The following is a 13546-nucleotide window of genomic DNA, read 5'->3' on the forward strand; positions in this document are numbered from 1 at the left end:
GGCCTGGCACGTGGCAACCCTCAGCCTTTGACATTCTCATGTATTTAATGAGCTTAACATTAAAGTGGGGTTAAGTGTGCATAAAAATCAGAATTTGAGAAGAAGGCAAATACTTTTCATGGCACCGCAAGGCTGTCAGGTTCCGATTACAGAGTCCCAACACAACTAAATCTATGTGTCCTAAGATGCTTTGAAAAAACTTGAGGCAGCCTGCGGCTCTGGACCCCACATTGACAAACATGACTGTAATTTAGAAGAGTGAGAGGAGTCGGGCCTATTGTCAGTGTACACCTATATTTGCATCACAAGCCGTGAGAGGATCATTTACACGACACCTTTAGATTTTAGTGACATTTTATATTCACTACATTCAGTAGTTTGCTGGAATATGTCAGGTAAATTTAAACCTGTTTACGCTGTTGCAGGCAAAGATAACTTAGTATGAATAATTGAAACGGTATTGGTGTTTCCCTGGGATGAATTCTTACATAAGTTACACATGGGAGCAGGTCCTCCCAGTATTGGTATTTAGCTCTGAGCACCCAAGTTCAATCTTGCAAAGCCATTTTGGAATCTGCCAGGGGATTTGCTCCGTTTTTGCGAATTCTGGGCCCTTTTCAGAAGTGTTAAAGAACTCCAACCATGGCCACTGCCTTGTCTATCGTTACATAATGATCTCGTGCTCGTCAACCTACTTCCTTTATTGTGTTATCGTCATCCCATCTCTCTTTAACCCTGTTTTGATATCATTTTACAAAGTGCGGAACACCCTAAGGGAGAGGCTATTGGTTTTAAAGATGCTATCTATGTTATGTTACAACACACAGCAACCTGCCAGGGGCACCACTGGCTTCTGTATTCAAGAGTCGTAGTCTGCCACAGAACATGTAAACTTCATGTCACGTGACACCATATATTTTATGAAATGTACAACTATTTTCCACCCATTGAAAATATGAAGTTAATGTTTGTTAGCACGAATAACTGTTAACCGTGAAGAAAAAATCAGTTCTGAGCATCTTGACTCTTTTCCTCTCTGCTATCACAATGGAGGTTCCCGTCATGGCCATTCATGAGCAGCAAGTCCGCGAGAGGCTTTACGTAGTAATGCACTATGACTCATCGTCTATTCTGAGCTAAAAGACTTTGTTGACTTGCCATTTGACCTTTTATCTCCAAGGTAACCACTGTGATGTCATTAACCCTCATCAACATGACCGTCATTCACTCCACGGCTTTTAAGAGACACAAGCGTAGTCATGTGGGGTAGACACTCATGATGGTGAATATTGATTTATGCTTAACCCTCAAATAAGAATGGCAAAGAGAACAAAAATAAATGCTTAAACATTTGTACTGGATTTTGCATTGGTGAGGAGATTTTAGCCTTGCAGGTGGTCCCATGGTATTCGCCACAAGGACAACATCGTTGACATGTTGTCGACTGTCTTCTATTTTTTCCAGTCTCTTTTCGTTTTCCTCAGTGTCACATTACTCGAATGTCAGTCCGTGTAACAATTGCTTGTTTTGGAAGACAAATCAATGCGAGGCGAGTGAGATTTAAATAGCATCAGACGTCGCCATCTATTGGAGTTGAAGCGCATTACCCGGCGTTTGACCGTCTGCGCTTGTGCTTTTCCGGTGACGAACTGCACTTACTTTCGGCGTGGGGGTCGGTGCCTTTTCCATTGACTATAGTCAATGAAATATCAATTGATATCTCCTACATAAAAAGTATGTCTATGATTATATCGCAACTTAGTAGTTTTGTTCTATATTAAAATAGCCCCCTATTTTTAAAATATTGTATGTATATTTTTACTTCTTTTTTTTTTTAAAACGTGATATGGTTAAAAACATTACACATTCGATTTGCTATGTTTACGAAGTGCATGTTTCCGTGATTATATAAACAGTCTTTCAGTTACCATTACTTGTAGCATTAGTTCGTCTCCTATGCGTAGCATAAAGGCTAAAGTACTGTTCTACACATGGTTTATTATGGTTAATTGGTTCGGGCCATACTCCCGTTCACTTGCAGTAGCGGTCACGTGACCCAAACTTTTGGGTGCCGCATACTGTAATGCGTTCTTGCGACCAATAGAGGGAGCTATTGCTCTGCAGATGGCATACTCTTTCCCTGTTTCATGTATGGAGTCAGTTGAATAGCCAATTTGTCATTTCAGCAGGCCTAATGCCTATTTGGACATGTTTATTCCACGTTGGAAATGATTAGATAGTAAAGTAGAAGGCTAACTCGTTCATGTTATTAATGTATATTGTATTGGAACCATAGTTGTACTCATTATGGTGTTTATTTCTGTTTCTCTAAGAACCACACATACACAAACCCCTACATACCTGCAAACCTATGTTGCAATAAATCAGCTGTGAAGCAATAAAGAAATTGAGGGAAGACATCTGTGTGATTCTGACCGGTCACCCAATGCGAGCTCTACTCAACGATCCAGTATAATTTATCATAGGAATCCATCCCTTCCTTACAGATGTGTATCGATGAATCGTTACACCCCTAATAATCAATAATAATATAATATAGATAATATACTGTTTTTTTCTGTGTATAATGCGCAAAATTTAACTAATTTATTGTCCTAAAATCTGGGGTGCGCATTATACATGGGTACAAATTTTTAAAATAAAAATTTTTTTTTTTTTTTTTTTTAAGAAAACCATGGTACAACAACAGGACTGACCGACAAAGACGTGGAACAAAAAGACAGGGTGACATTACCAAAGACAGGAACAGAAACCAAAACAGACATCATGACAGTAACACATGAGCGACGGTGAGCGAGGGGCAGACAGGACTGAAATACAAAACACGTTACATTGATTAAGGTGACACAGGAAGGGAGGGGCGACGCGAACAGAAACTATGGCAACCTAGACACATAGCAAAACTGGGGACGAGACATGACAAATCTCCCTCGAAATAAAACTTGAAATCACCTTTCTTCTTGTTTGTTGTCAATCGCGCATCGCATTCAGCCATCCTGCCCAACACACTTAGTCAGTAAAATTCATAATTGACAACACATCGTTTGATGCGATGGTGCAATCCTTGATGGTGTGTTATTGTCAAATATTGTTTGGTTTTTAATCTCCATCGCAAACCGGATATCATACGGACTCCATACGAACGCAATGCTCTCGTATCAGACGCTTGCTCGATCACCTGCTCGTTTGCTGTCACAATGTACCCTACACAAATCCGAAACATTTGTTGCGGCTCCGAGTCATGACGAGGGGCAAGTTTTGGTTTCCAAGGTTGTTTTTATTCCTCTTCAACTTCTCTCCCATACAGAGCCGCCTTTTTCACATGTCCGCACGCCTTTTTCACATGTCCGCACTGATCGCGGTGGTGCCTTTACGGGCAGTCGGAGAAATCAACGGCAACAAAAAAAAAATACATCCAGCCTAGTTAAGACCATACCAAAGACTATAAAAATGGGACCCATTGTCTCCCTGCGTGTGTGACGATCATTGGGACTTTAAAAAAAAAAAAAAAATTGGGTGCGTATAGTACATGGGTGCAGGTTTTTTTCCAGCATCAACATGCCATTTTTAGGGTGCGTATTATGCATGGGGGCGCATTATACACGAAAAAAAACCGGTAGTTAAAAAATGTTTGAAAAAACTATTGGCCTCTGGGCCCTTCACTTGATCAAATCTGGCGCTCCTTGCAAAAGGTGTGGACTCCCCTGGTGTAATGGATAAGGTAGTATTGCCGAATGCAGACCGACACAGACTTTATTGCGACTTTATTTATAGCTAGTTGTATTACCGTAATTTTCGGACTATAAGTCGCACCGGAGTATAAGTCGCACCAGCCATAAAATGCCCAAAAATGTGAAAAAAACCCATAAGTCGCTCCGGAGTATAAGTCGCATTTTGGGGGTCAATTTATTCGACAAAATCCAACACCAAGAACAGTCATGAACGAGCAACAACAGGCAAAACGATAGGTATGCTAACGTGACATAAACACAAACTAAGAGCTGAGAACGGCCCTGACGTAAAATTCAGAGTTATTCAAAAAACTATTACATAAATAACACGTTAATAAAACCATCTGCGTCACTCCAATTCATTAAATCCATCAATCGTCCTTTGTCAACAATGCGTGTGCGCCGCTGACAGCTCTTGCACTTCAAAATATTCCACAGGCCCATATAACGATATATAAATTATATATCAAATAACTATTATAAAAGCAATAATGTTATCAAACCATCTGTGCACTCTAAATCATTAAATCCATCGATCAAATTCCTCGTCCTTTGTCAACATCGCCGCGCGTGCGCCCTGACATCAGCCTCGTCGTTATTACACAGATCTACTATATTGTAGCGTTAACAAAGTTCAAGGAAAGACGTGGGTTTGGTAAACGGCTCTTTATTTAACAAAACAAACTTACAGGCGTGTGGCGGCGTGGACTTCCAGCCACGGAAGTGGAAGAGAGCGCCATAGAATAGGACCGGGCGTGCGTAAAAGCCATTAGCGAGCCCCATCCACCGTCCCGGGACGTGACCGTCCACGGAAGTGAAAGAGAGCTCCGTCGAGTCAATCTTTGTCCTTTATGTAAACAACCGCCGCGCTGCTGACGCGACGTCGCGCTGCTGACGCGCGAAGGACAAAGATTGACTCGACGGAGCTCTCTTTCACTTCCGTGGATTGAAGTCGGGGGCCGTCGCTCGGCCGGGTGGCTGTCCAGGGACGGTGGATGGGGCTCGGACAATGCTTTTACGCACGTCCGGTCCTACTCTACCGAGCTGTCTTTCACCTCCGTGGATGGAAGTCGAGGGCCGGCGCTCAGCCGGGTGGCTGTCCCGGGACGGTGGATGGGGCTCGGTCATGGCTTTTACGCACGCCCGGTCCTATTCTATGGAGCTCTCCTCCACTTCCCTGGCTGGAAGTCCACGCCGCCACACGCCTGTAAGTTTGTTTTGTTAAATAAAGGGCCGTTTACCAAACCCACGTCTTTCCTTGAACTTTGTTAACGCGACAGCAGCGCGACGTCGCGTCAGCAGCAGCTCCGTCGAGTCAATATTTGTCCTTTATGTAAACAACCGCCGCGCTGCTGACGCGACGTCGCGCTGCTGTTGTCACTTGAAATTCAAATTACAGTAATCCCTTGCTACATTGCGGTTCGTTTATCGCGGTTCCGCTTTCCTTTTTTTTTTTTTTTTGAAAATATTTGAAAAAAAAAAACATATATAAGTCGCTCCTGAGTATAAGTCGCCCCCCCACCCAAACTATGCAAAGAAAAATGCGATTTATAGTCCGAAAATTACGGTAAGTTCATTTTGTTTTTCCTATTTAATCACTTCACTGGTTCTTTTATCTCAAACAAATTATTTTAGGTGCATTACCTGACATGTTTCGGCTTGTACTTCCGCCTTCATCAGAGTGTCACTGGTGTGGTTGTGACGCGTCTTTATCAGCTGATGGATGAAGGCGTGGCAGATTTGACAGGTGAGTCACGCCCTCTGCTGTCCGTTCACCTCTCCTGAATGCTGTTCCAGGTTGTAGAGAGCATGTAGGGTCCCTCGTCCCTGTTGATGATACTAGCAAAAGGACTCAACTACGCGATCACACCCAAAAACACCTCTCGATGATTTCATTTTAGCCACGGAGTTAGCATGCGAAAAAATACATAATCCAGGACAAAAAGCGGCACTACGCAATGAAGTGGCAGGTATATTAAAAACGGCTAAATCACCACCCAGTAATATTACAAAACAGGAAGCAAACGCAATGATCACACTAGCAAAAAATAAAGCCATTACAATCCTCCCAGCGGACAAAGGCAGAACAACAGTAATTATGGACACAGACACTTACGAAGAATCGATGCAACAGTTACTACAGGACGACACCTACGAAGTAGTAAAAAAAGACCCAACAGAAAACAAGAAAAATAAACTCAAAGCATTATTTAAACCACTATTCATTGAAAATAAAATAGACAAACAGTTGTACAATCACTTAATACCCACAGAAAACATCATCCCCAGAATCTATGGCACACCAAAAATCCATAAATTAGGTACACCTCTCCGCCCCATCGTAGACAGCATAGGGTCAGTCACATACAACCTTTCAAAAGCACTCACAGAAATAATAAAACCACGACTAGGATTCACGGATCAACACTGCAAAAACTCAAAACCACTCGCCACAGAACTCACACACATGAAGGCAGAGATGGGGACTCGAGTCACTGTGACTTGGACTTTTGATGACTTGTGACTTGACTTGACAAAAAATGAAAAAACTTGAGACTCGACTTGGACTTGGAAGTTAAAGACTTGGGACTTGACTTGAGACACGATGACTTGGATGACTTCAGTGTTATTTAGTTTATGTTTTCAGTTTGAATATCAAATTAATAATACATTTAAAAAAATAATCTCGATAACACGGTAGGAGCGCAGGCTGAGAATGGCGTTGTCATGATTGGATCACTACCCTGTCAATCAATCAGTCGTGCCCTCTGTACCTACCGAACGAGCGTGTTGATTGGAGAATCACGGCCCTTTATATCAGACATGCACAAACATGTCAGCGGGAGCGGTACTTTCGGCTATCGTAATTACCTTTATGACGGCAAAAGACGGACAGCACTTTGCAAGATATGCAACAGAAACATTTCCGACAGCCAGACGACTGTCCGTTTGAAGTTTATAGAGCTCTGCTGTCTCCAGATGTTACAGATGAAACATAAAATGTTTCTAATGCTCTTTAATGTGTTTCTTCTCTCAGATTTTTTTCAGATTATTTTTTCATATTTGCAACTCAAATGTGTCAGACACTGTCGGCAGACGTTCATTTGTTTAGATGGAGCTGCAGTGGCGTAGCCAAGGCGGGGCGAGCCGGGGCGGCGCCCCAGTTAGGACTCCCTGCGCCCCGGTTGAAAAAAATCAAGCTTTTTCGATTCTTCATTTTCATGCCATTTTTTTCTTTCGGTCTTGCGCGAATGTGCTTGCGCTATTCTATGTGCGCGATGTTTTCCATTCACCGTTTGCCTCCCGGACCCGGATGTTGCTTTAGCGATCAGCGAATGGCGTGGGTGTTGTTCGATTTTTTTTCTCCTACATGAAGATGAATAAAAAGCGAATTACCGATTTCTTTGGTGTACCGAAAGCAAAAAATTGTCAGGAAGAGGATGATGCTTCTCGCGCTAGCTGTAGCATTGGTAGAGTTCGTGAAAGTCGACTCGGGAGCGAGTCAGAGTCAGAGTCGAGCAGTGCCAGTGTCACAATCATTATCGAGAATGGTTCTGCATGCACGAGTGGCAGTGCAACGCCAACTGGTACAACTAGTGCTACTGCTGCTGATGAGACCGCTGGTTCTCCTGCTGCTCTTGATGGTGGTCCTGCTCCTGATCAGCATGCAACTCTTACTCAGCAAAAAATGGGTAGGTTATATACTATAGCCTGTATTTAGCCTAATTTAGGCGTTTGAAGGCAACGGCCCTCAAGCACCAGGTTTTTGTTGATGCTTCATGTAATGCTCAAACTCTTTTCCATTACTGAATCTTTGACATTGTGTTTGCAAGCCAAGTCTCTGCATGCAAAGGCAAGCATTGATCTCATTGAATCAACTATTGCAGAATTGGAGTTGTTATCTCAAGATGACTGAATTCTTGAGCAGTGTCTGACTCTAGCTGGAAAATATGAGTTCCCTGTCACTCTGAGGTCAGGAGAGAGAAGGAAGGCCAAGTTACCTGAGAAGTTCTCTGACTCTGTTGTCACCCACAAGGTGCCTGATAGGAGAACTGATGCCATGTCTGCTCCTGATGCTAAAGTTCTTGCTAAGCGTGTTTGCTCAGATGTTGTGAGCATGATGGTGGGAGAAATGAAGTCCCGCTTCAGCAACAAAACCTTGCAATTCCTGAGGGGATTTGGAGCTCTAGTGCCCATGATCATGAGGGAAGGAGTGCTCATTGAGAATGATCAGTTTCTGAATTCAGATGATCTCTTGGCCATAACTGAATTCTATGGGCTTTGTTCCCAGAGTGATTTACTGGCTGAGGCAAGAGTTGCACGCAGAGTCATCATGAAAAGATGGCATGAAGCTTCCAAGACCGAATTTTCAATTGACAGTGTGATGTCTATTAGCACTGATCTTGGCGAGATTTTTCCTTACATTCTTTCACTTTATGAACTTGCTTTGACAATTGGGTGCAGCAGTGCCTCTTGCGAGAGGTCTTTCTCTGCTATGAAGCGAGTAAAGAGCTACTCGAGGTCTTCAATGACCGAAGAGAGCCTGCATGCTTTATCTGTTATCAACATTGAGAATCAGCTGCCTATTGATGCTAATGCAATTGTTTTGAAATTTGCAGCCAATGATGGAAACAGGCGACTCCTGTTGTATTAAGCTTTACAGTTAAATATGATACAGTTGCTTTCTTCTACAGTTCCATTCTGGTTTTTATTTCGTGGTATTCTTGTAACTTTTTCTTATAGCAAGTTCTATTCTGTTCAGGTGTTTTTCATGTGTTCTGTTCCTTTACAAAAAGTATTAGTATAGCTTGATTTTTATTAGCATGACTTCACTGAATTCAGAAACTTCAGAAATTCATTCTAATCAGCACTCCTTCCCTCATAGTAGTGACTGTGTTTTCTTAGCATGTATATTACTAAATCAACCCAAGGTGGCCTATATTTTTGGCTCATATATTTTTCATATTCATTATAGCAGTGTATTGGTTATTCATTGTAGTTATTGAACTAAAATACTGAATTCAGAAACTGATCATTCTAATCAGCACTCCTTCCCTCACAGTAGTGACTGTGTTTTCTTTGAATGTATATTACTAAATCAACCCAAGGTGGACTATATTTTTGGCTCATATATTTTTCATATTCATTATAGCGGTGTATTTGTTATTCATTGTAGTTATTGAAGTAAAATACTAAATCTCAGTTATGAATCTCTGTTATGTTGCCTGGATTTCATTATGCTATACCACTCCAATATGAATGGATGTTGTAACTGCTGATCTATGTTCAATAAACAAGGTTGTACTTCTAAGAAATCCCAAGTTATTACTGATTACTGAGTTGATTTATTACCCTGGAACTATATGTTAAAAATATAAGTTTTTTTTACATTGAAACATCTGGTTGTGGGGCCTGTGGGCGCGCGCCCCTACTGGAAAAATTATTGGCTATGCCACTGTGGAGCTGTCAATCATTGTATGAGGTAATTTCTTTTTTGTTTGATTCCATGGTGTATTTTACGGAATATCAGGAATGACAGTGTAAATCCAAATGATTGTCATAACAGGTTAGACACATTGGACAATGATGGTTACTTAGAGTTACTTAGTATATCTTTTCTTTTCACGTTACTGAGATCAGATTCTGCGGGTAAAATTGCAATAATAAGGTGACTTGACTTGGACTTGACCTATTTAAGGACTTGACTTGGACTTGACTTGACCTATTTAAGGACTTGACTTGCCCAAGAAAAAAATGACTTGGGACTTACTTGAGACTTGAAGGTTAAGACTTGAGACTCACTTGAGACTTGCACATGTGTGACTTGGTCCCATCTCTGCATAAAGGTACAGAAAGATGAAATGTTCATATCGCACGACGTCATTTCACTCTTCACAAAAACACCCACACAGGCCACCATACACATAGTACATGACAGACTAGACAGGACACTCAAGAAACGCACAAATCTAACAGCACAGTACATCACTCAACTCCTCCATTTCATCGCCACCTCCACATACTTCCAATACAGAAACACAATCTACAGGCAAAAAGAGGGATTCCCCATGGTAGACCCTCTGTGCCACCATGTGCAACTTTTTTTATGGAGGATTTAGAACTAAAGGCACTCTTAACAGCCCCAGACACATACAAACCCACGCTATGGAGACGCTACGTCATTCTAGAAAAAACAAAAACAAGACATACACAACACCTCACAATAGCATAGACACCACCGGTAACATCAAATTCACTCATGAAGAAGAAACCGATCGATCCATAGCCTTTCTAGACATTAACATACACCACACAGATAACGGAGGCATAAAAATAAAAGTACACAGAAAACCCACACACACCGACCAATACCTCCTCTGGACATCAGAACATCCCACTATACATAAACTGTCAGTAGTCAGAACACTATACGAACGCACAACAATAATCACGGATCCGGAGGACATAACACAGGAAGAAAAACACATACAACACGCCCTCAAAAAATTTCAGTATCCACAATGGGCAATACCAAAGGTGCAGAACAGGTAAAAAAACAAAAAAATACCAAACACAGGGGGAAAGAAAGAAACAAACACGGAAACAAGAATCCAGCGGAATGGTGACGTTGGCTTGCCGTATGTGAGAGGAATTACGGAACGCATCAAAAGAGCCATGAAAAAATACAACATAAACACACCTATCAAACCACATACAACACTCCGTCAGATACTGGTTCACCCAAAAGACAGAGTCAACCCGGAAAATAAATGCAATTCTATATACGAGATCCCATGCAAATCATGCAATAAATCATACATCGGGGAGACAACTTCATCACAAGAAAAACAGAACACAAGAAGGAGCGTGAGAAGGAGACAGCAACAAGACAAACAAGAGCAATAAAACAACAAGCAGAACAGGAACACTACAAGTCAGCCATTACCGACCACTGCAAAAGAGAAAATCACATCATGGCTGGATAAAAAAAACACTGAGACGCAGCAGTAACACAGCAGCAACACGGTAGCGCAGCACTAACAGGGCTGGTAAAAAAAAAAAAACACCAGTAAAAGAGAGCCGTCGTCTTCATCTTCCTCCTGTGCACTGAAACCATCGAAGTCTTCCTCATCAGTGTCCGATTGGAATAGCGTTAGATATCATTCGCCACACACTTTCTCGGTCTCTCTTTCGTCGTCGCTTTTATGCATTTCTTCTAGCATTTTCCATGATGACGGTCTGTTCATGCTTATTTTAAGTTACATTAAACTAGCGAGCTACACGTGTAGCTCCAGAGTAGACGTGACTGGGAAATACAGAAAGAAAAGGGTGACATCAATGTCATCAACAATGGGCCAAATCGACTGCCTTTCATTTAAAAGCGGGATGATATGCATTTCTTTCCCCCCCATAATGACGGTTTGTGTGTTAAAGCTTCCTTTCACTAATGTCTGTCTTGATCTTGTTCGGTCTCTTCTTTGTGTGAATTATACGGCACTATTTGCCTGCCGGATGGACATGCAATCAACACACCACTTTTCTCCCCAGTGACCGTGTCATATATCCCTCTGCCCAGCAAAGCGGTGCCGCACAACAGCGGTCCACAGCCTTTTTACGAGTGTATAAAAGTGATCAAGTCATCACAAAAACTACGGAAAAAATCCCATATAAACCGCACCGGACTATAAACCGAAGAGTTCAAAATTTGAGAAAAAAGTCACGTCTTATAGTCTAAATCTACGGTAATACACAAACGTTCCCATTTGAATGCAGACAGGTCCCTTGTTTTATTAGAAAGTTGCTTTTAGCTGTACTTTTTGGGGGAAACAAAATGAAAGAGAAAAGAAGCCAAGCTGGAAAATCAAAGACACTGCTAACGTTTGCTCTCGGGCAGCGCCGAGGTGAGGCGAAGCCTGCGAGGTGGGGCCGCCAGCGCTCACCACACGGATGTCTCTCTTATGCAAACGTACGGAAACTCATCCGTGCAGACCATGTCCTCCCAACATCCATCTGGAAAAAAATGGTATTGAAATGCGGCAGCCGGCAGCAACCCAGCCTCATCTCACCCCAATGCTATTTTGGTGACTCACCGCTTTGATTGATCTGGATGCAGTTGCCGGTGCTGTCGGGCTCCCAGCTGGTGAAAGCTAGGAAATCTTCCGGTGTGCCGTCGGTCCAAATGAAGTTGTTGTCTTCCTGGAAAACAGCACATTGCGTAGGTTTAGCCATGCGCTATGCATTTGTTGTTCTGAGGTTCTGGGTTTGAATCTGGTCTCTGGCCTTCCTGTGTGGGCTTTGCTCCTCCTCGCCATGCTCCTCTGGATTCCTCTCACCTTTGAAAAACATTCATGGCAAGCTATGGTGTGAATGCAAATGCTCTGCTTGGCTAGCGGGTCAGCATGTACCCCGCCTCTCCAGCCGTCAGGAAAGAGACGACTGGATGGCCTCCAAGTTTAGGACAAGACAAAGTCTGAAGGACAAATTCCTTTTCCATGTGGCACACTTGTCATGAATCAGTGAGAATGAACTCACATTAATGGCATCATGGAGTCCAATCCAGGTGTCGTTCGGGCTGGTGTTTGCTAGAATCAGTTCATGAACGAAAAAATTCTCCAGGGCGTTGTGGATGGACACCAGGTTCCCACCCAGAATGTTGCAGACGCTCTGTTGGGAAGGAAGGAAAGCGATTTAATAACGCCTAAACCTTCCCCCCCCCATCCCCCCGCCCACCTCGGCATCTGCAAAGCTCCTGGCCTCGTCCTGGTAGATGTAACAGTTGCACTCCAAGCAAGTCCAGTCTTTGGGGCACCCGTTGCCTGCAACACAAAAACAATTGCGTCTGTCTAGTGACCCATCAAATGTTCAACAAGTGCAAGTGAGCCGCCAACCTTTTACTTTCTCCACGGCTTTGGGCCACTGTGAAGAAGGAGAAGTAGGTGCTTGAAAGCAGACAAGGAAAGACCAGCGAGCGTACGTGGAAGACGGCCACTTACAGCTCCGGACCAGAGTCCGGCGAGGCCGCAGAGGAGGAACAAGGTTTGCAGGCGAAAGGCCAGTCAAGTCAAGTCAAGTTTATTTGTATAGCCCTAAATCACAAGCAGTCTCAAAGGGCTTCACATAGACAGAAATTGACAATTATTCTCAAAGCATCCCCTGATCTTAAGCTCCCAAAAAAGCAAGGAAAAACTTAAAAACCCCTAGCAGGGGAAAATGAGAAACCTTGAGAAGGGACCACAGATGGAAGGATCCCCCTTTCAGGATCACCAGGTTGAAATGGATGCAGAGAGGGCACAAATGATACAACATGAAAATCAATTAAATAAAAAGTGGATGTCCATGTCATAGCAGAGGGCTGCCGAAGGAGCCCTCAATTGTCCTGGCAGTGTCTTCGAGGAGGTTGAGCTGCAGTTCCCCCATCCTGACTTGGCCCACGAGAATCCAGATAGCCGCTGTCAGCATGGGTGCCACCTAACCACCTCCCCGGCCGGGGAGGGGGGAGGAAGGGGGTGGAGAGGGAGAGAAAACAAACTCCAGCCGAATCGGCCACTACAGGTTAGTTAAAGGCCATGTCATAGAAATGTGTCTTTAAACGTGTCTTAAATGTTTCTACTGAGGTAGCAGTCCTGATATCCATTGGTAGGGCATTCCAAAGCTCTGGAGCCCGAATAGAAAATGCTCTAGACTCTATGTCAAACTTAGTTTGGCTCTGGGGCCGGATCCAGAGTTTCTTTTCTCAGGTGGGCCGGATCAGTAAAAGAATGTCAACTCCAACTATTTAGCTTTGTTTTTCAGTA

At 43.0% G+C, this 13546-nt stretch overlaps 1 protein-coding gene across 1 annotated transcript; it reads right to left on the minus strand.

Moving 5' to 3' along the window:
- Positions 1 to 11179: 11179 nt before the first annotated feature.
- LOC133150150 (lectin-like) lies at positions 11180 to 12808 on the minus strand (the record flags this gene model as incomplete). The annotated part of the gene is made up of 6 exons (XM_061272485.1): positions 11180 to 11762; positions 11843 to 11948; positions 12285 to 12416; positions 12483 to 12568; positions 12641 to 12668; positions 12746 to 12808. Coding segments are annotated over 6 exons (489 nt in total), but the record flags the coding sequence as incomplete, so codon positions are not given.
- Positions 12809 to 13546: the final 738 nt, after the last annotated feature.

This window comes from Syngnathus typhle, linkage group LG2, assembly GCF_033458585.1.
Source record: "Syngnathus typhle isolate RoL2023-S1 ecotype Sweden linkage group LG2, RoL_Styp_1.0, whole genome shotgun sequence".
NCBI classification, from domain to species: domain Eukaryota; kingdom Metazoa; phylum Chordata; class Actinopteri; order Syngnathiformes; family Syngnathidae; genus Syngnathus; species Syngnathus typhle.